At 39.2% G+C, this 23,505-nt stretch overlaps 1 protein-coding gene across 2 annotated transcripts; it reads left to right on the top strand.

Moving 5' to 3' along the window:
* The first annotated feature begins 279 nt into the window (after nt 1-279).
* On the top strand, nt 280-23,482 carry LOC139944113 (gamma-aminobutyric acid type B receptor subunit 2-like). 2 transcript variants are annotated; one of them, XM_071941073.1, is made up of 16 exons: nt 280-395; nt 1,593-1,760; nt 2,424-2,531; nt 6,613-6,678; nt 8,813-9,013; nt 10,322-10,549; nt 11,163-11,226; nt 11,796-11,879; nt 12,580-12,730; nt 13,267-13,399; nt 15,760-15,873; nt 16,908-17,030; nt 17,844-18,021; nt 18,769-18,932; nt 20,295-20,450; nt 21,749-23,482. In XM_071941073.1, exons 1-16 carry the CDS (start codon nt 321-323, stop codon nt 21,812-21,814), a joined length of 2,079 nt encoding a protein of 692 aa, XP_071797174.1. In that variant the 5' UTR covers nt 280-320; the 3' UTR covers nt 21,815-23,482. The 2 variants fall into 2 exon arrangements, with proteins under 2 accessions (XP_071797174.1, XP_071797175.1); XM_071941074.1 differs by having other exon boundaries at nt 282-395; nt 21,743-23,482.
* The last annotated feature ends 23 nt before the right edge of the window (nt 23,483-23,505 follow it).

The raw sequence follows: 23,505 nt of genomic DNA, 5'->3' as shown, positions 1-23,505 counted from the left end.
GAAAAAAAATTATATTTCCAGGTGACTTTAAAATTAACATCAGCCTCTGGCCGGGACTTTTGAAAGGTTTTATAATATATATTATAAACGATAGTTTTGTGTTATTTTTACCTTTTATTGTCTACCATTGTAATGTTTATTCAGTTCTGCCTCTAACCGGGTCTTTTGAAATATTTTAATAAAAAAAGTAATAAGGCAAAAATGAAATATATATATTATTATTTTTACTATGTGTTTTTGTGTGTTGTTTTTAGAATGGAGAAGCTGAGGTAGCTCTGAGTGTTCTACACTCGTTCCTTTATACTGGACCCACCGTGGTCATGACGTGGGGACCTGTGGTGTCTCGGGAGGCCATTGTTGTCAACCAAGTTGCCGCTAGGTACAATATTGTACAGGTACGGAACTGGCCTTAATGCTAACTCATTAAAAAAAGCTAGTTTACTGCGTCTGTAAAGTACCCCACTGTGAGCTAATAACGCGTGTGTATTTATCAGGAAGTCTTGGTTGAGAGACTGAACTCCAATGTCAAAGATAATAAAGAAAGAAAAAACACCCTTGCCGCATAAAGTTGTGTGAATTCACATGCTTGATTTAGAGACCTCAAAATCTAGTTCTGAAGTCTCGAAATCAAATTCGTGATAATAATTACTCAAAAACTACGTCACTTCAGAGGGAGCCGTTTCTCACAATGTTTTATATTACAACACCCCTTACAAGTATTCTGCCTTTTCATTGGTTTGGAGCGCGTCACATGATATGCCCTAGTTTTACTAGACGGCATCGTTTGCCGTGTAATAGTGCATCGTTTGCCGTGTGATAGTCCGACGACCACACGGCGTGCAGTACCCATACGTCTTTTTACCCACCTCGACCCAATAAGTTGTGCATCTTTGTATCTGAAACGCGCGTACGAACGTTACGTGTACGAATTAATAGTATGTTGGGGGTGTAAACAAATTATTGGCTGTTTTAACTCGCGCTATGGTTAAAACTACGACTTCCTTGGTGATCCCCGGACCGTTCCATTTACCCTCGGCTGCGCCTCGGAAAAATGGAACGCTCCGAGGATCACCCTGGGTCTCGTAGTTTTTTAACCATAGCACTCGAAGCAGTCAATATTTGTATACTATCAACCTCTCCCTATTACTCGTTACCAAGTAAGGTTTTATGCTAACATTATTTTGAGTAATTACCAATAGTGTCAAGTGCCTTTACACTAGGATGACCAGGTGGCACATGTTTTAAAGGGTCTGTACAGTCTACGTTTAACTCTGACAATAGGATTGACGAAAAAACAATGGATTTCTAAATACCAAGCGTTGACAATCCCTTTTAACATACCTTGTTGTCTTAACGTATTTTTGTTGTAGCATATTTCTTTCCTCTTTTTTTTTTTAGCAAAATATATCATAAATACACTTGGTAGTTTTGCTGTGAATGGTCACTCGTAATTTTAGCAACTGTGGACAATGTGTTTACATGCTGAAAATTGTGCATGTTTTTTTTCTCTATTTCTTCTGACTTTCAAAATGGACTAAGCCCAAATTTGCACATTGTTTTTTCTTCATGTATTTGTTTGATCACACCATCAGGTTGGTTTAGCATCGAGTAATACACTGTCTAATAGATCCGTCTATCCCTACACGGTCCAAACATTCCCAACTGGGCGGGCTGTCAACGAAGCCATGGTCGAGTTTTCTAAGCAGATGGGATGGACCAGAGTTGCCTTTATTCACGAAGAGATCGAGTCATTTCGTCAAGTAAGTCACCTTTTTAAATATAAAACATTTCATTCTGACTTGCAAAGATCACAAACTACAATTCCGGCAAAACTGCTTGGGCCACCCCCTGTCCACTTCCCCTGACAATAAACATTCTCTCCACCCCCCCCCCCCCCCCCGCTCAATGTTGACTGGAACGCAGAAGAAGACTGTGCAATGATTACAACCAACATTGAAAGGGGCAGGGGGCCCAGCGAGCAGGGGACCAGCGAGATATGGCCGGGATTGTAGACATTATGGCCAAATTTCTTAGAGATAGAGAATGCTTAATAATAGCACTGGACACATTTGGTAATCTTGGCAAAGACAAGTATTCTTACTTGGTGTATGCCAACATTAAGCTTATCTTAGCATATCTGAATTAAACAAAAGAATAACAAAGTTTGAATGAATAATAATTGGTTATCGAAATTTCCTTTGTATTTCTGATTATTATGTTATTGTGAAGTCTGGCATATTTTCAAACAATATTTAAAAACAAATCAAAGCAATGTTTGAAACACTTCGATGACAAAGAATCAGCATCTTCTAATCAATGTACTTTTATGGGGGGGGGAGGTGATCAAATTCTTATCCATCAGAGGCCTGACTGAATTTAATACAATTTAGTTAACTCGACTGCCTTCCCCGTGATTTGGACAGATAATAGCTGTGTTTCTAGAGGTCTTAGAAAGAGAAGGACTTCAGCTAGTTGCATCTGAAGGAGTTAAAGACGTCAGCTTAATGGACGTGCATTTACAGAATCTTAAGGTATACGAAATTTCTTGACAATTATAAACCCTTTAGAGGGTGTGGTTCTAGCACTTTCGAAACCACGGCTTCAGTCTCCGATCTCTCTCGTCTGAAGCCCTGAGTGCGTACACAAAGCATAGCAAAATTGTCAAAACAACCGCGGGGCCAAGAAAGCCCGAGCCGAATCCAACGCCGAAGCCATGGTTTCGTAAAGGGCCTTTATGAATGATGGGAAGCTCTGAGTCTGAAACACAGTTCAGCCTTAGGCTGCGAAGTTTGAATGTTTCTAATGAACAAATATTAATAGTAAACAAATAATAAGAAAGCTCTGCATTGTGTAAAAGTGCAAAAAGAAAACGGCTCACCGGGAGATGGTCATTGCGACAGGTCTTCACCTGCCAGCTAATTTGTTTTTTGATTTGATGTAGTTATAATTATTTGTGAGTCTTGAAGTTTTTTTAAAGGGGGCTGCAGTTGACATAATATTGCTGGCGGGCATCTGTGTCTGCCTGCCATTAAAGGAACACGTTGCCTGTAATCGGACGAGTTGGTCTATTAAAAGCGTTTGAAACATTTTGTTATGAAATGCATATGGTTAGAAAGATGTTTTAAAAGTAGAATATAATGATCCACACAAGTATCACTCGAAATTGCGCGGTTTTCCTTTTACGTCGCGAACTATCACGGTCAGCTATTTATGGGAGTCAAATGGCCGACCGTGTAAGTCGACAGCTTAAAAAGCAAACCACGTAATTACGAGGCATATTTGTGTAGATCATTGTATTCTACTTTTACAATATCTTTCCAACCATATACATTTTACAACAAACGGTTACAGAACGCTTTTCAAAGACCAACTCGACCGATCCAATCCAAGGCAACGTGTTCCTTTAAGCAATTTGCGAGTTAATTAATTTGAATAATGTCCAGTACAACGACGTGCTTGATCACGAGCTACCACCAGACTTACATAACCAGCTTCAAAACTCATTTGAAATTTTATTTTTGTGCTTAGATCGATCATTGTTAACTTGCTTCGGCATCTCTCTCGCGCCAGGAGTGTCTTTTAGACAGACAATGGCGCAATATGAATGGGTACTATTATTATTTATTATTATTACAATTTGAATTCCCCGGTCTATCGAGACAATTCTAAATGGATGTGTATGGCAAAATATTGCCAGGGTTTGCTCATCTGGAGGTTGCTACACAAAGGCTTGCCCCAAACCATGTGACATAATTATAGCAAATGTCTTTATAATAGTGTCTTTTATAACAGTGACGCTGAACTATCATCCCTTGCTCCAACCCACCCCAAACATCATGGAGTTGTAGTGATACACTTTTGACATAGGCCCCATAGAAAAGTTAGTTAACCGGGGGGGGGGGCACAACTTTGTAGTCATAACACGTTTGTTTTGGAAAGAAATTTAAGGAATGGGGCCAAGGTGCCGGCCCTACGGCCCGGTGGGGTCCAGGGGCCAAGCCCCGGTGGGGGTCCAGGCCACCCTTCAGCTCTGAGCTTTCGTGTTAAAAAATCAAGCCTCCGTGTGCATAATAAATACAGAGGTCAAGAAACACGTTCTAAACACTTTTTCGTCTAATTTTACCGGAAATTTTATGTACAGTAACGTGGGACTCCTAGAAATGTTTAATCACACACATCTCTTGAGTCTTTCAGAGGGATGCTTCTCCCTCTTGTTGCAGTAAACTGAATTTACGCCGTACATAGTCGGCAAGTGTTTTTGTTATAAGTAATATTAATCATATTCTGCTATTAACGTTAAATAACTTTCAGTGTGGTGAAATACCTACGTGTACTTTATGTTATCTGGGCGGCAAATTCCATGAATACAAGTGGGCGGCTAACCGAGATCCGACAGATAATCGTATGTTGCAAGCAGAAAGAAATTATAGGCTGGGGGCATTAATGGGAAAATTTTATGTCGTAGATGCTCTCTAGTGCGATCTAAGGCCTTTTCAGAGACATTTCTTCATCTGAAATTACTTACAAGTAATACAAATAATGCAGTAGAAGTTTGTCAACAAAATATTGTTGGGCCTTGTGATAATCCTGATACAGAAAATTTAAATGAAGAGGTATTTTTCCTCTCGCTTTTTTTTATAGATTATTTTATCTCTGGGGGGGGGGGCACGTGCCCCCCCCCCCCCCGGATCCGCGCCTGTTCACATAGTACATAAATATCGAAGTTGCTGTTTAGAAATTGGTTATTGGACATTCCCATGCATGGATGTGTACAGCGAATGTCTACCTTAAAGACACTGGACACCATTGGTAATTGTCAACGACTAGTCTTCTCATTTGGTGTATCTCAACATATGCATAAATTAATAACAAACCTGTGAAAATATGAGCTCGATTGGTAGTCGGAGTTACGAGATAACTATATGAAAGAAAAAAACACCCTTGTCACACGAAGTTGTGTGCTTTCAGATGCTTGATTTCGAGACCTCAAATTCTAAACTTGAGGTCTCGAAATCAAATTCGTGGAAAATTACTTCTTTCTCGAAAATTACGTCACTTCAGAGGGAGCCGTTTCTCACAATGTTTTATACTATCAACCTCTCCCCATTTTTACTCGTTACCAAGTAAGGTTTTATGCTAATAATTATTTTGAGTAATTACCAATAGTGTCCACTGCCTTTAAACATCAATTGTTGTATATTGGACATTCCCTTAGGTTTGTACAGTGAATGTCTACCTTGCACATCGGTATTGGATATTGGACAGTGAATCGTCAGCGTTTTCACGAAGTAGCACTCTACGTGCTTAAAGGAACACGTTGCCTTTGATCGGACGAATTGGTCAAAACAAAAGCGTTTGTAACCGTTTTTTATAAAATGCATATGGTTGGAAAGATGTTTTAAAAGTAGAATACAATGATCCACACAAGTTTGCCTCGAAATTGCGTGGTTTTCCTTCTACTGTGCGAACTAACATGGTCGGCCATTTATAGGAGTCAAAATTTTGACCCCCATAAATGGCCGACGTGTTAGTCGACGAGGTAAAAGGAAAACCACGCAATTTCGAGGCATGTTTGTGTGGATCATTGTATTCTATTTTTACAACAGCTTTCTACCATATGCATTTTATAAAAAACGGTTACAAAGGCTTTTCAAAGACCAACTCGACCGATCCAAGGCAACGTGTTCCTTTAAGGATTTTTGTACACATTTTTATTTTTTTCCATTTCTGTTGATAATGCACGAAGACCTACAATTCCATAATGTTTCGAAGCTCAGACAGCTTTACTTTTTTAATTAAGCTAATTAGTGTTTTCAATTTTGGCACAAACGTGGCATTTTTTGTTTTCACGAAGTAGCACCCGAACCCCTGTTTACCGTTGTATGCATGGCACGCACTCGAGTCAAAGTGTGGTAAAAACGTTTTCACGAAGTAGCACGCAAGTTGTGTGAGCGCGCGCGCGCTGACCTAGTGTCATTAAGTAACACAAAATGCTGTGTTGTAGCATAGGCGAGTGCTACTTCGTGAAAACGCAGTAAGACATAGTTCGCACTTTTTTGGTTTCACGAAGTAGCACGGATCTTCTGTTGTGTCTAGTTTCATAATTTATTATGCAAATGAGTCAAAATTAGATTAATTGTTAAGTTCAAGTCATCAAGTATCTACATTGAGAAATTTTAATGGAAATAATTTGAAGTTTTGAAGGGAGGCGGGTTTCTAAAAAGTGTTCAACTTCAGAGGCCGTTTTCTTTGATTGTTATTTTTTGCTGGTATAGCAGTGAGTGCTACTTCGTAAAACCGCTGACGGAATGTCGACCTTGTACATCGATATTGGATATTGAACATTCCCGTAGGTTTGTACAGTGAATGTCCACCTTGCACATATTGGATATTGGACATTCTCGTAGGTTTGTACAGTGAATGTCTACAGCCTTGTAAGTTGTACATCGATATTGGATATTGGACATTCTCGTGTATTTTAATGGGCTCGTTTATAAACCAACTTAGCAAAGTATCATCTTAATTATCACTTACAAGTAAAACATGAGCACATTGATTAATTTTTAAAAAGTAATAAATTGTATTGTAAAAATGTTTCTTTTGGGTTTTTAGCGACAAGATGCCAGGATAATTTTCACCGGATTTAATAAAGCTGAAACCCTGAAACTAGTCTGTCAGGTAATGTAGAGTACGTCCAATATTGGGTGGGTTCGATTAGATTCCCTGGGTCGACCCCGCGGTGCTCACTCGGGTGAACCCCTGCAAGAGCTAATCGAACGATCACTCGACCTCTCGTGGTGACGGCATGCACCTCAGTCACCCCCAAGTGACCAACTCCACAAGCAGAGCACTGGGGGCTGACCCGGGTGAGCCCTTGGAATGACGTCAAAGGTATTCGAACGCACCGGGGCAGACCGGGGTCGACCCATGGAAGCTAAACAAACGCACCCAAAGTTTAAATTAATTTGTCATAATTTCCACTCAAATCCAGCAGTGCACAGCCCAATTATATTTGTTCACATTACTCCCAGTTGTGATCGGTTTCATTAAAAGTTTTGTCATTTCGAACTTTACTTCAAAAGTCCAGTGGATATGTATTGTATTAAGAGACAGTGAACATCCATACCCAACTCCAAAATGGATAAGTATATCATGAATGGTATAAAACAGGATTTGCTGTTCAAGAGCTACAAAAGCCACTGTGACATTTGACATAGCAACTGCCTCGATATTCTGAGAAATTCATATTTAAAGACACTGGACACTATTGGTAATTGTCAAAGACCAGTCTTCGCACTTGGTGTATCTCAACATATACATAAAGTAACAACCCCCGGTGAAAATTTGAGCTCAATTAGTCGTCGAAGTTGCGAGATGATAATGGAAGAAAAAAAAAACACCCTTGTCGCACCATGGTCACACGAAGTTGTGTGCTTTCAGATGCTTGATATTCTGAGGTCTCGTAATCATACATGTATACGTGAAAAATTACTTCTTTCTCGAAAACTACAACACTTCAGAGGGAGCCGTTTCTGACAATGTTTTATACTATCAACCTCTCCCCATTACTCGTTACCAAGTAAGGTTTTATGCTTATAATTATTTTGAGTAATTACCAATAGTGTCCACTGCCTTTAAACACACTGAACACTATTGGTTGTTACTAAAAAATAATGTTAAGCATCAAACTTACTCAGTAACGAGCAATGGAGAGCTATTAATACAACATTGTGATTAGCTAAACCCTTTGAAGTAACGACGCTTTTGAGAAAAAGGGTAATTCATACTTCAATAGTATACAAAGGCACTGTACACCTTTGGTAATTGTCAAAGACAAGTGTTCTCACTTAGTGTATCTCATCATGAGCATGAAATAACAAGGGTGTGAAAATTTGGGCTCAATCGGTCATCAAAGTTGCCAGAAAATGATGAAGGAAAAAACACCCTTGTTGGATGAATTTGTGTGCTTCTAGCCCGAGTCTTTTATTATTTTAGTGAGAAGTTACCTCTTTCTCAAAAACTACATTACTTCAGAAGGAGTTGTTAGCCACGATGTTTTATACTATCAACAGCTCTCAAATGCTCAAAATACCAAGTCAGGTTTAAAGTTAATATATTTGTTTTGAGTATTATCAAACGTGTACCTTCCCTATAAAATACTTCATGCCTGAAGCCTTTTATTAGGCATTTGGTGAAAGAAAGTGCAAATTATTAAAACAAATTAATGTTCTCTTGTAAAATCGATAACCAATCGAGTCAAAACTTTCACAGATTTGTTATTTTATGCATATGTTGGGGGAACACTAAGTGAGAATATTTATATTTGACAATTACCAAAGGTGTCAAGTGTCTTTAAAGGCAGTGGACACTAGGGGTAATTGTCAAAGACTACTTCACATATGCATAAAATAACTAACCTGTGAAAATTTGGGCTCAATCGGTCATCGAAGTTGCGAGATAATAATAAAAGAAAAATAACCCTTGTCACACGAAGTTGTGTGCGGTTAGATGGCTGATTTCGAGACCTCAAGTTCTAAATCTGAGGTCTCGAAATCAAATTCATGGAAAATTATTTCTTTCTCGAAAACTATGACACTTCCGACGAGGATGCCGTTTCTCACAATGTTTTATACCATCAACCTCTCCCCATTACTCGTCACCATGAAAGGTTTTATGCCAATAATTATTTTGAGTAATTACCAATAGTGTCCACTGCCTTTAAGCTGTATCTTGACTGAAGCAAGTATGTGATTCTAGTCAAATCTTATTGGCAAATCTCGTTTACTAACAAAAAAATCCGATTTTCTTGCAGGCGTATTTATCTGGAATGTACGGGGCTAAATACGTGTGGATAGCGCCTTCATGGGCGACCACCGTGTGGTGGCTTGATGCCTCCCCGTCAGTCATCCACCCTTGCACCCAGCAAGACATCGATAACGTGGTAGAGTTCATGATTCACTTTAACATAAATCAGCGACAGTCGGATTTACATAAGTTGGATTACAATGGAGTGGTAAGCTTGTTGGTTTTACTTGCTTAAAGGCAGTGGACACTATTGGTAATTACTCAAAATAAGCATTGGCATAAAACCATACTTGGTATCGATTAATGGGGAGAGGTTGATCGTATAAAACATTGTGAGAAACGGCTCCCTCTGAAGTAACATAGTTTTCGAGAAGGAAGTAATTTTCCACGAATTTGATTTCGAGACCTCAGATTTAGAATTTGAGGTCTCGAAATCAAGCATCTAAAGGCACACAAGGGTGTTTTTTTTACATTATTATCTCGCAACTTGGATGACGGATTAAGCTCAAATTTTCACAGGTTTGTTATTTTATGCATACGTTGAGATACAGCAAGTGAGAAATTTGAGCTCAGTTAGTCATGGAAGTTGCGAGATAATAATGAAAGAAAAAACACCCTTGTCACACGAAGTTGTGTGCTTTCAGATGCTTGATTTCGAGGCCTCAAATTCTAAACTTGAGGTCTCGAAATCAAATTCGTGGAAAATTACTTCTTTCTCAAAAACTACGTCACTTCAGAGGGAGCCGTTTCTCACAATGTTTTATACTATCAACCTCTCCCTATAACTCGTTACCAAGTAAGGTTTTATGCTAAAATTATGTTGAGTAATCACCAATAGTGTGCACTGCCTTTAAACTAGGACGACCTAGCACATATTTTAAAGGGTCTGTACAGGCTACGTTTAACTCTGACAATAGGATTGACGAAAAAACAATGGATTCCTAAATACCAAACGTATACAATCCCTTTTAACATACCTTTGTCTTAACGTAATTTTGTTGTAGTATATTTCTTTCCTCTTTTTTTAGCAAAATACTGCCTTTAAGGAAATTTTGACTCAACTTTCAAATCAATGATTGTCCTCACACACATTCTCAAAAATGCATCCATGTGAAATATTCTTTTGTTCTGTCTTGGCCATGTACTAAGTTTCCAATAGACTTTGTTCACTGATTTTGTTGTGGAGCACCCGATGTCATTGGATTCCCCTATGGGGTCCTTTTATTTCCCCATAAGGTATACCGCCAATTAGCACATTTTGATGCATCAAAAGAGGCTCTTGTAGAAATGGCGTCCAGAGAACATTTCATAATTCGCTGCGACCATTTCATGAAGCACAAAGTTCCCCAATTTGCCCCGTATATAGGTGCAATCATCGATGCTCATGTTCATCTTTGCTCATGTTCAAGACAATCACCGTTATACCTCAAAATTGCTTTTTTTTCCCTCTATTATTTCGATACTTTCACATTATGCAAAATGGTAACATTTGTTTTTGTAATGTGATCAATCGCAGAAACCCTTACCTAGTCAGTACGACTACTTCAACAGTATGCAACCCATCAGTAACATTGCTTATACATACGACGGGATCATAGCGATTGCCCTTGCGCTCAACAAATCTTTACCGGGGCTGCAGCGTCTCGATCCCCCACGAAGTCTCGAGGAGTTCAGCTACTCCGACAGTGAAATGGCTGAAGTCATACTCCGGAGTGCTGATGATGTTGACTTTATTGGATTAGTGGTAAGAGCCAAACCCCATTGAATCAAACAAATTTATTCCACGTATCTGCACGCATCTCTCTAATGCATGTTTACTCTTCATGGATATTAAGGGAACCAATATAGCGAGGTTTAGCTTCACGTTACGCGAGCAAATACGTGAACGTGAATGTCAACATATTGTGTGTTTCTGGATGTGCTAAAAACGTGAGACCACGTGCTAAAAACGTGAGATTATAACGACACAGCTTCCGATCACGTTCACGCCGCACGTGCAGCTAAACCTCACTATTATCAATTTCCACCTGCAGCCTCTGTCAAGGGTAGCTGTTAGCCTTTTAAATTATTTTCATTTAAAAAAATGGCATGACTGTCTCTGTTTTACGCTCAATGTTGTGTGTTTCTATTTCTTGCTAAGTGGACCTTGAGTATGAAGTTTGTTCCAAAGGAACATTTGTCAGTCTGATGGAATTCAAACCAGCCTTGACCAAGTTATGTCTTCGAGATTTCTAAACAAAATGTTGCTAAAATTAAGTCTCGGAATAATAACCAGTTCAAATTATCACCGGTAAACTTTTCGCAATCGTGACTGATGGTCGTTTTTCAATATTGTGTATTTTTTTTTTTTTTTCCAGGGCAGGGTTTTGATCACGAATGGGCAAAGACGAACGGATAAAGTGTACATCGACCAAGCACAAAGTAACAGCATTTAAATACATTTTCTAAAAACACATTTAATTGTTTTTTCATTACTTGGAATGAGTGGGAAATTACTGGCAGAAATTTATGTGGATTGAATTAAAACAGAATGTTAATGGAAGTGTTGTATAAACCACCGATTTGCGAAATCTGTAGACAAGGCCTTACTATTGATTCAAACGCAGCCAGAAATCCTATTATAATCGGGGCGTTATATTTATTTATTTCCTTTATTTACCCAGGGTGAGCCAAATGAGTAGAAAAAAATGGTTTCCATTTAGGCCCTGCAAACAAACTAACATGTTAAAAGTGAACATAAAAATCACATGATAAAATTACGATTTAAAAATTACGTTACGGAAAATTAAAAGCAATATAAACAACAAAGAGTAAAAAGAAATTTACAAGAGTTGTATCATCTTTATACTCGATGGCTCGTAGCCCCAGCCACTTTCTAATGTCTTAAAGATTACATTTGTCGACTTACTTCTTTGATCAGCTCCCAATTGATAAACTTTTGTAACTTTAAAACGCGAACTTTGTTATTGTTTTTTGTTTGCATTTAACAGGCGGTGCCTTAGTACCTGTGATGACGTTTGAGACGCAAACGCGTCGATTGGTGACGTCATTGGACTCAACAATCAAATGGCAAGGTAAGAACTGGAAATGAGGTCCCGGTTGTTGAGAACCGAAAGTGAAATCCATCATTCCCTTGTGTAAATACAATTAAAGTTATTATCATTTTAAATTATTTTTTCAGTGTAATATTTCAAGTTTGCAAAGTTTCAAATCTAGAAAACCAAAACTCAGACTGAATGGAAACAGATTTGTATAGTCCCTTATTGTTAATAACTGCATGATAACGATTGCAGTCAGGGACCACGGCGTGCTGCTTGCGGTCGCACACTGACAGAATGTTGAACATTAACTCGGCAGTACAGCAACCTTCAAAATACCGTCTGGAAATAATAAGTAGTATTTTTAAATAATTGTGAACACTCTTTCTTAACAAAACACTTGTATTTTGCAATCGCATGCAATTTCCATCTTTTGCAAAATGTTGATTTGGGCTTCTGCGCATGCGTACTCCACGATACTAGGCAGTCTACGCTTACAAGGCTAGCGTAGAAATTCGGTGCTTGCGACGTTAGCGGGGAATCGTGATGTTAGCGCGAAATTCGGCGGTATATGTTTTTGTTGAAGCTCAGATATAGGTTGGAGCTTGTCCATCAACGTCTACATTCTCTATAAAACAACATCATTACAAAAAATATATATCTGAGAGATACTATCGAAGCCGATGAAAGGTCACCCATCAATTTGTCATTTCATTATGTTTTTCTTTCTCTCAAGGGGGTTTTATCCCTGTTGATGGAACGACTAAGAGGACCGTAATCTTACAGGTATCCTGGGCCGTCCGAGCGACGATTTTCTCCCTCGCTGGAGTCGGTATTATCATGGGCCTGGCATTCCTGTATCTTAACATTAGATATAAGGGCAAAAGGTTTGCAGAAAAACATGCTTTATAATTATATGCTTTATAATTAAATTGTCATACAGGCACTGGACAATATTGGTAATATAACTCAAAATAATGCTTGCATACAAACTTATTTGAATTCGAGACCTCAGCTGAAGTCTCGAGTTCAAGGCATCTGAAAGCACACAACTTGTGCGACAGTGGTGTTATTCTTTCATTGTTCTCTCGCAACTATCAACAGCTCTTCATTGCTTGTTACCAAGTAGGTTTTTATGCTTACAATTATTTTGAGTAATTATACCAACAGTGTCCAGTGCCTTAAAGAAAACATGACAAAACAAAAACGGACGAGAGAGAACGTAAAATTATCCAGTAATGAGCTAATTATTATACAGGTAGAAATAAGGACAGATTCAGACCAGTTATAGTAGCTTACATTTTAATACTGGTAGATGGGAAGAAATTATCGTTAGGTTATTGTTGGTATGCAAATTGAAGACTAACATCCCTAACAATGATTATAATTTAAATCCACGTTAAACTCCTTCCGATGCGTGCAGGGCCATCAAGCTGTCGTCCCCTCCCCTGGGAAATTTGACATTGATCGGCTCTCTGCTTCTGTACGCCTCGGTCTTTGCTTCCGGATGGGATGATACCGACCTGTCTGATACGGCCATTGTCTTCAAGTGCCACGTGAGTTATAAAGCTAATCCCATATAATTCTCCTTTTGACGACTATCATGTTCGTAAAGGCACTGCGTGGACACTATTATCAATTACTCAAAATAATGGTTAGCATAAAAAACTTACTTAATTGGTAACGAGCAATGTAGAGCTGTTGATTGTATAAAACATTGTGAGAAACAGCTCCCTGTGAAGTATAGTTGGTTTGAGATTGAGAAAGAAGTACTATTTCTCAGTAAAATATTTGAAAAAAATAGTTAATGGCCTGACGTTTCGACCCTAGCAGAGTCTTTCTCGAAGGCTAAATGACAACACAACAAACAAGAACAGGTAACTAAGTGAAACATAAGCCGTGAAGTGGAAATACGTGAATGGGGTTATAGAAAGCGTACATAAAAAAGCAGGGGGTAAACAATGAATAGGGGACAAAAAGGGGGGGGGGGGGTGAAGGGAAGGGACTGGCTTGACCGGCTTGACCACAAGCAAGAGGATGGAAACACAAAGGACAACATCAAGGGTGGTGAGGTTGGGTGAAAAGTAATTTATTAGTGAATGAGGCTCAGGCTAAAAGGCTATGGGGAAAAAGGAGACGGCAAAACAAAAGGTTTATTAGTCGTTTCCTTCTTGGATGTTCAGACCATGGGGTTGAATGGTCTGGAGGCGTCTAATCCAGAGTTTCTCCCTACTCAAACGCAGTCTCTCTGTGGTTGCCTAGTGCCTCTATGCCCTGTAAGATCATGTCAGAAATGGAGTGATTAAGAAGCAAGCTAGATACACCTGTAGGTCATCACTTCAATCTTCCTAATCACTCCATTTCTGACATGATCTTCAAATCGTGTTTTTTCTTTCGTTATTATCTCGCAACTTCGACGACCAATTGAGCTCAAATTTTCACAGGTTGTATAAAAATGCTGTATATCATCAAAAGCTTTTAACCAAAGGTTTTCATTCAGGTGCGTATGCGGGGGGGGGGGGGGGGGCATAATCCACATAATGCCCTAATCCACTCACATACATAAGCAAGCACCTCTAGCTCAAGCAGTAATTATAATAGCTCTATTGTGGTATATACAGCGTCATCATCGCCACATACGGTAGAAAACTAAGGCAAAATATGTTTCTACAATGGAGCCAGGGGAAGCAAATAAACTATTGCTCCATGTTTCTACTCACGTTTAACTGCCATCTAGCTCTATATAGCTCTATGAATGGGGTACGTGATTGCTTTTCTATGATCTTAATACAGTCCCACCATCGACACCTACAGCGGAAACCACCAACGCCGATGGCGCTTTTTAAATCCAACAAGCGTAAAAATGTCTCATCATGGAGCTATAAATAGCTCCATGGTCTCATTGAGGAAATTGCTTCTAGTCTAGAAACTTGTTTTGCGTTACATTCTAATCATCAAGTATATCTACAATAGAGACACTATTGGTTAATAAACATAAGATATATAATATTGAACATTTCGCTATCATGTTTGTCTCATCCAACACTGTTTTGTCACTAGATAAAAACTGTTATAGCCTGCACTGTGATTGTATAACTCTGGGTGGCTGATTCAATGACTCCCAACTCGAACATTATCGGCAAAAACTAATTGGGAAAGTGGTCAAATAATTATTTCATGAGATAACAACAAAGAGCATTATTATAGCCGTTATTTTTAGGGGTTCGCGTTACGCGCTCGCAGGCACTATAATTTAGCAAATCTTGGATCTGCCCCTGTTGTTAGTGCCGTTAATTTTAACATTATTTATTACCAAACGTATACCTTTAAAATACACTGGAAAATATTGGTAGTTTCCTCAAATGCTCAAGAAAATAATTGTTAAAGAACTTACTTATATAACAAGCAATATGGAGAGTTGTTGATGGTATAAAACATTGTAAGAAACGGCTCCTTCCGAAATAACGTAGTTTTTGAGAAAGAGGAAATTTCTTTCTGAAATATTAAAAGGCATCAGGCCGGCAGTCGTTTAATATTTTTCAGGCATCTGAAAGCAAACAAAGTTACGCAACAAGTGTGTTTTTCTGTCATTATTCTCTTGCAACTTCGATGAATAATGAGTCCAAATTTTCACAGATTTTATCAATTTTTTTAATGTTTGTATACACCAAGTGGGAATACTTGTCTTTTACATTACCAAAGGTACACTGCAGCCGATTTCACGAAACGCTATAGATTAATCTTATCTCGAGTTAGGATGAGTAACTCGACCTAACTTGGGATGGTTTCAATGCGTCCTATCATCTTCAGATACGGAACAAACTCGTCCTAACTCCTTAGATTGATCCTAAGTTAGGAAGAGTTAGGTGAAATAGACGACATTGACTGTTAACTAATTCTTTTGATTGCTTTCCAGTTGGAGCGTATCCTGATATCCCTTGGCTTGTCGTTGTCGTTTGGTTCCATCTTTATGAAGACGTATCGGATACACGCAATCTTCACACTGGCCGTTAAAAGACTCAAACACATTGTGCGTATTATTCATAGAGCTCTTTGGTGGTATTACCGTAGTCTTGGTGCAAGACTTTTCTCGCCCAGCGCCCATTTATGCTAAACTAGGGAAACAAAATACTCGAGGGAGTCGGCCGCGTTATGCGTGAAAGATAGACGAGAAACGTCTTGCACCAAGATTTAAGTATTACTCCATGTCACTCACTGCACTATTAAAAAGCAACGATTTTGGCTTCGGCCTAGGTTACGTATATTAGGCTAAGAATACAGGCTTAGGCTAAGCTGTCGTTTAGGCTTAGGCTTTGACTGAGGCTCCGGCTTAGGTTCAGGCTTATAGGCTCCGCTAAGTTATTTTGAAAACGTGCATTTTTGGCGACAAAAAAAAATGGGCGGGCGGACCTCAAGGTAGAAAAGTCTTAATTAGTGACTAATTTAGACCAATAGGGGTGTGACGTCATAGGCAAAGTAAATAATTGTGAGCCAACTCTCAGAATTAATATGAACGATTCGCGGGAAACGATTCATGCGCATGAATCGATTCTCATATTATTCAAATGTGGGAATTTCAGACGAAAAAACTTTGCAGCATTACCATCTCATAACAAGACGGAGTATAAAGCTTTCGGGTATAGTGACACATTTTTCGGGATCATTATCAAAGTATGACCCAACTTTAAAGCTTAGAACCACGGGTGTCCTGAATCCACTTGATATTACCATTGTCTGAGTTAAGTATTGTTTGAAGCTTTGCATGGTGTGGGGAAATAAGAAGAAATTACAAATAAATAGTAAACTTGCGGGTACAACCATGTGTAAATCTCTTATGAGTGAGTGTTGGCTCTGAAAAGAGCCGGTTTGGTCTCGACGTTTCGAACAGTATACTCTGCTCGTCTTCAGGAGAACGAATGGGAGACGAGCAGAGTATACTGTTCGAAACGTCGAGACCAAACCGGCACGTCGACACCGAACCGGCTCTTTTCAGAGCCAACACTCACTCATAAGGGATTTACACATTTATTTATAGTTTCTTCTTATTGTCTAACTTACTTTTAGGATTTACCGGACTGGAAACTCATCAGCGGAGTTGCTCTAACCGCTGCCGTGGACTGTGCCATCTTCACGCTGTGGGTCGCTTTGGACTCGACGACTGTTGAGAGTCGATCCTTTGAGCCAAAGGTAGCCATTTTGATTTTTGGTAGCTCAGATGAGCTGCACCTTTGAAAAAAGAAGACTTTTAGGGAGGCCGGGCGTGCTTTCTTACTTCTCATAATTTCAATATGCACAACTTAAGGCCGAGTCACACTGCAGCGATAAAGAAAAAAATGACGATCACGACGCTAAGAGAACACATTCTATTGGTTGAATTGCTTCACGCAGAATAAATACACGCCCATTCAGCCAATAGAATGCGTTATCTTTGCGTTTTCGTTTTCGTTATCGCCGCAGTGTGACTCGGCCTTTACGCGTCATTGTTGTTGTCGTCATCGGCGTCATCGTCGTCGTCGTCGCTGTCGCTCGGCGCTGTTGCTGTTTCTGTTTCTTGTTAATAATGTTGTTTTTCTGTTGCTGATCAGTTGGTCCTCCTTTGCATTTCGATTGTTGTTGTTGCTGTTGTTGTTGCTGTTGTCGCCGTTGTTGCTGCTGCTGCTGCTGTTGCTGTTGATGCTGCTGCTACTGTTGTTGCTGCTGCTCGTGTTGCTGTAGTTGTTGGTGTTGTAACTGTCGTTGTTGTTAATGTTGCTGTTGTTGCTTATGTTGTTGCTGCTGCTCGTTTTGCTGTAGTTGTTGGTGTTGTAACTGTCGTTGTTGTTAATGTTGCTGTTGTTGCTTATGTTGTTGTTGATGTTGTTGATGTTGTTGATGTTGTTGATGTTGCTGTTGTTGATGCTGCTGTATCGGTGATCGCTGCTCGATGTTGATGTTGATGTCGATGTCAATGGTATGATGGTGTTGCCATTGTTGATGTTTTTTTTTTTTATGTCGTTACAGCTTAACATGACAGAACCAGAGAAGGAATTGTTCGACGTGCCAGTCATCAGGTACTGTGACAGTGCCCATGCGCAGTACTTCATCATCGCCATCTACGGCGTGAAGGGGATATTGCTGACCTTTGGCCTCTTCTTGGCTTGGGAAACGAGAAATATTGCCATCTCACAACTCAATGACAGTAAGGGAATATTCAAATAGTACTTCAGATTTCAAAATAGACTTGAGGGAAGGCAAAAACTTATTTATTAATAGAGTATTCATTTATCTATTAATTTACTGCTTTTTTGTTACAAATAATGTCAATTGTTTATGAGTTTACTTTCGTCTGTATTTTTTCCCCCTTGTATAGCTAGGTATAACTTGGATTTTTATCATTGGTGTCGGCTACTTCGTTTGCTTAGCTTTTTGATTCTCCGTTTTATTTTACTTAAAGCCATTGGACCCTTTCGGTACAGAAAAAAAAAAAAAGTTCACAGATTTACAAATAATTTACAGGGTTTACAGAAGGTAATGGTGAAAGACTTCTCTTGAAATATTAGTCCATGAAATGCTTTACTTTTTGAGAAAACGGTAAAACAATATAATTCTCGTTAACGAGAATTACGGATTTGTTATAAACACATGTCATGACACGGCGAAACGCGCGAAATCAGGAGTGGGTTTTCCCGTTATTTTCTCCCGACTCCGAAATCCAATTGAGCCTTAATTTCCACAGGATGTTATTTTATATATAAGTTGTGATACACGAAGTGTGGGACTTGGACAATACTGTTTACCGAAATTGTATAATGGCTTTAAGTAATTGCCCCCGGGTTGGAGTTGGACAAGGGTGTAAATGACTATTTATTTTGACGTCATTAGTTATCTTTATAGCTTTTCTTGTTGATGTTCCTGTCAACAAAGATTTATTTGATTGTTTTTCAAGGTAAATACATAGCGGCCTCTGTGTACGTTGTCTGCCTGACCATTGTTCTTACCGTCCCAACGATGACTCTACTTGCTGATGACGTCAATATGACGTTTGCAATCCCTGTTGTGGCCATTGTTGTGGTCAACACTACGGTTATGTGCCTGAATTTTATTCCAAAGGTGAGAATAATAACCCATTACCTTTTGGCTATGATTTTTTAAAGTAACCTTGCGGACTTAAGCTGATATTTCCTCCTTTACACGTCAACCTCTTGTCCCTTTCACGTCAAAGTTTGAATTGAGCTTATTAATTAATGTAAAGATATTGGTTTATTAGGATCCGCCTGGCGCCTATTTTTGTATTTTATAATATGAATGTTTTTAATGCAATGTTTTACTAAATTTGCACTGCTTCTTTTTTAACTTCGGCCAGACTTCGGACTGATGATACCCAAGCCTACTTCCGTATGCATGGACTGTAAAAGGGATAAACCTGTGTGGCAACGGCCTCTGGAAAAATACAATTGTAGCCCACACAGTTGAACTAGCCTTCAAGCCTTGTGTGTCTGGCGACTTGCAAAAAATAAAAAAAACTATTGTGTATTTTTAAAATCATTGTTGCTATTTTTGCTCATGTGTTTTATCCTGCATTTTAATGTTTTTCTTGGCTGTACAGCGCTTTGAAATAGTGTTAAAGCGCTTTATGAATGCATTTAAGTTAAGTTAAAGCCATTGGACACTTTTGGTAAACAGTATTGTCCAAAGGCCCACACTTCGTGTATCACAACTTATATATAAAATAACAAACCTGTGAAAATTAAGGCTCAATCGGTCATCGGAATAACGCAAAAACCCACCCTTGTTTCCGCACTTTTTGCCGTGTCGTGACATGTGTTTAAAATAAATCCGTAATTCTCGATATCGAGAATTGATAATTGTTTTAATGTTTTCTCAAAAAGTAAAGCATTTCATGGAATATTATTTCAAGAGAAGTATTTCACCATTACCTTTTGTAAAACCTGTAAGTTATTTGTAAATATGTGAACTTTTATTTTTGCTTTCCGTTCCGAAAGTGTATAATGGCTTTAAGTTAAGAAAGCGGCTTAAAGACTATACACTTAGACCCACCAACAGACACTTCTGTGAAACAGAACAAAAAGAACTAAGCCAATAATAGACTTTCGAGCGCTAGGTGGCAGCAGACTTGTATCAATTCAATTGTTATTGTTTTAAGCATGCATGCGATCATGCAGATAGGGAACACTGGATTTACCAGGTAAGTCTGCTGTCATGTACATCATGTACATCATGAGCAAAGGCTTGATAAATAATTGTTGTCCTTTTCTTTTGGAAAAGATTGGTGGTACGCCGGGTCCGGATTTACTGTGTTGAAAAATGGCAGGTCACATAGTGGGCATGTGTCCATGTAGCCCGGCCCTATATTATGTAGCTCTTAATCTTTCAGACTGTTGGATTTGTATTTTGGCGGCATTAATATTGACCAAAAATTCATTTCCACTGTCTGGTATCTTTCCGTCCCAGGTGTACCTATTGGTGTCAGTGGATGATAAGGACGTACGTATCAGCATCATGCAGTCCATGGGATACGGCGGTGAGACGACGGGTATTGGATCTAGCAGTGGCTCACAGGCCGATCGGACGGACAAACTTAGCAAACAACGCTCCATGGTGATGCAGGTGATAAATCGTCGGTCGCACCACGAACTGACCTAACTGACACAAATCACACATTTTCGCAAATTTGTTTTAAAACAAATTATTGACAAACTCAATGCTGTTAACATTATCAGCAAGCTTCAGTGCCTAATATGTAATAGTTTGGTAATTACACTAATAAGTATAAACGATGCATCGCTGGACTTGCCATTTTGTCTTTTCACAAAGTGACCTATCTAGATACGTCGCTTTACCAATGGTTAAACTATGCGCTACAGCGCGCGCGGTTATGGCGCGCATGCAAATTTTCGCACCACGAAGTGACCTAATTGGGGAGCGTAGTAATTTCACAAAGTGACCTATCTCGATAGGTCTCTATTACGCATTGGTTTGTACACAGCGCGCTGCAGGCAAAAATGAAATTTTCAATTTCACAAAGTGACCCATCTGTTTAGGAATTAATTACTTATTAAAATAGTTTAAGGAATAAAACACATTGATAGTTCTGTATGAATAAAGTATTCAGCTTTGTTTTCGTCATAAAATAATACCATAAAGTTGGTAAGCAGACTCCGAAACAGCAGTTTCAAAAGTAGTGCAACTTCAATCGTGATTTTCTCTGAACACGTTTTTTAAAACAGTGAACGAGTTAGGTCAGTTCGTGGTGCGACCGACGAAGTATTAATTAATGGGGACGCTAGGTGGCAGCAGACTCACCAGGTACATTTTTACTGATTGCGTAGCTCGGAGCATGCGCACATTGCCATTTACAATGGATTTTGCATGGTAAGTCTGCTTCCACCAAGTGTCCAAAAGTCCACCATTACTTGCGCATGGTTTGGAGCATGTCTCCTGATGACATTCACCAGTAATTCACCACAATTTATTTATTTTGTAAAAGAAAAATCCCTTCAGATTTGCTGGAAAAATCAATTTTAGTCCGGTACATGCAATTATTATTATCGAGCCTTCGTGCCAAACGAAGAATGAATTCATTGTCGTGTTTTGTTATTTTGTGGAAGCCTGACATTTTGACATTTTAATTGATGACAGTAAAAGGTATTCATAGGTTCGTTGATGTTGCACTATTAGTGTAGTGAACCTTTTATGTTCCCTTGTAATAGTTCTCATCAATGTTCAATATGAGAGAAATATTCATTGTACCCCATGACAATAAAACTCACTGCTCGTTGCATAGCGATGTTGAATTTATTACAGTAATTGAAGAAAAGGCCAGTAGACATGGAAAGAGTAGCGACATAATTTTGTGGGAAAATATATTTATAGCTTTCTTCTGTTTTGATCGTTCCCAGAAGCAGATGGTGTTGGAGCAGTTATGTCGCCATCTTCAACGGCTACAACACGCAATGTCAGTGCCAATGTAACACAATGGGACCTGCCTGAGGACAAAACCAAACAGTGTATTTGCATACTCGCAGTAGTGATGTGAGCACAACATTTTCAAAGTTAAAAGAAAACGAATCGTCACAGTGTCAAAAGAAGTTTTCAAATTAAATGAGAAAGTTTAGTGAACGATAATATAAACAGGCAGAGGCTGGAATGTTACTGAAGTCGTCTGTCGCCGCAGTGTGGGAAGGTTAGGGAAAGGAGAAACGGGTTGGACCCTCTGCTGATGGACGAGCATTCACTACTACAAAATCTACCCGACGACGTTTCACTATTCCATGTACAAGATAACGTCTCACGCAACTTGTAATTTAAAGGAGAGTAGAAAGCACGATATCGAAATTACTGTTATTTTTAGCACTGGCACAGTAAAACGCGTAACTCAATTAGTATATGGGCCAACAACATAGTAACAGTTTGAGAGAATAGTGGAAAAATAACTGGATGTGTTTTTCCCTTACCGAAAGAAAAAAGACTGAAAGGTCCTATAATAAAAACTCTTAAAGGCAGTGGACACTATTGGTATTTACCCAACATACTTATTAGCATAAAACCTTTCTTGGTCAGACGAGTAATGGGGAGAGGTTGATGATATAAAACATTGTGAGAAACAGGCCCCTCTGAAGTGCCATAGTTTTCGAGAAAGAAGTAATTTTCCACGAGTTTGATTTCAAGACCTCAAGTTTAGAACTTGAGTTCTCGAAATCAACCATCTAAACGCACACAACTTCGTGTGACAAGGGTGTTTTTAGTTTCATTATTATCTCGCAAGTTCGATGACCAATTGCGCTCAAATTTTCACAGGTTTGTTATTTTATGCATATGTTGAGATACACCAGCTGTGAAGGCTAGTCTTTGACAATTACCAATAGTGTCCACTGACTTTAACCCTGGAAACTGCCCTCTATAGTTTGCGAACGTGGAGTCGTGGCTGGGTACTTGCAATCCCTATGGGGGGTTTTCGCATAATATTATAATAATAATGAGTTCAAAAATGAAAGAAAATAACAAAAATGTTTTTTTTTTTTTTTTTCTATGGATGCTATATGAATCCTGAGGAGATGTGGTATCCACTTTGTGGTGTTGACAGAATAAACTGAAATAGCAGGTCCGGTAGATTTTGTCTTCTTTCAGATGTGGCAGATGACAAACCAATTATTAGTCTGAGACAGCTGTCACTGTGGTGACTTGTAGGGAATGCAAAAATTAATGGAAAGTTGTAACCTGTCAAAGAACAACAGAGGGCGCACTTGGTATCCCTAATAATCTTGCTAGCTCCACTTTGCTATAAAAAAGACAACTGGTGCATCCGTAACCCATACGGTAGGCCTAAGCATCATTCTATGAATAGGGCAGTGTGTCCGGCCGGATGTGTGGCCAGGCCTACATCTACGGACGGCTGGATCATCGGTTCGGACACGTCACATACTCTAGAAATTCCCGGAGGCGGGTCACCTAGTCCTAGCCTATAGGTAGGGGGCTTGGACCCAGAAGTTGAGGTGACCAAGAACCCGTGCAAAAACGGCCCCAAATTGGTCCAAGCGTGAAAGATAGAGGGAAAAACCCATCTTGTAACCAGGTTCCGGACTCAGCACTGGGTCAAAAATGGGTCAGACCCCCAAGATCCACATTGGCAGAAGATTCTGACACCCCCCACCCCCACCCCCCC

The sequence above is a fragment of the Asterias amurensis genome, chromosome 11 (assembly GCF_032118995.1).
Source record: "Asterias amurensis chromosome 11, ASM3211899v1".
Taxonomy (NCBI): domain Eukaryota; kingdom Metazoa; phylum Echinodermata; class Asteroidea; order Forcipulatida; family Asteriidae; genus Asterias; species Asterias amurensis.
The sequence above is the reverse complement of the archived record's forward strand: the minus strand, read 5'-3'. Positions and strand labels throughout refer to the sequence as shown.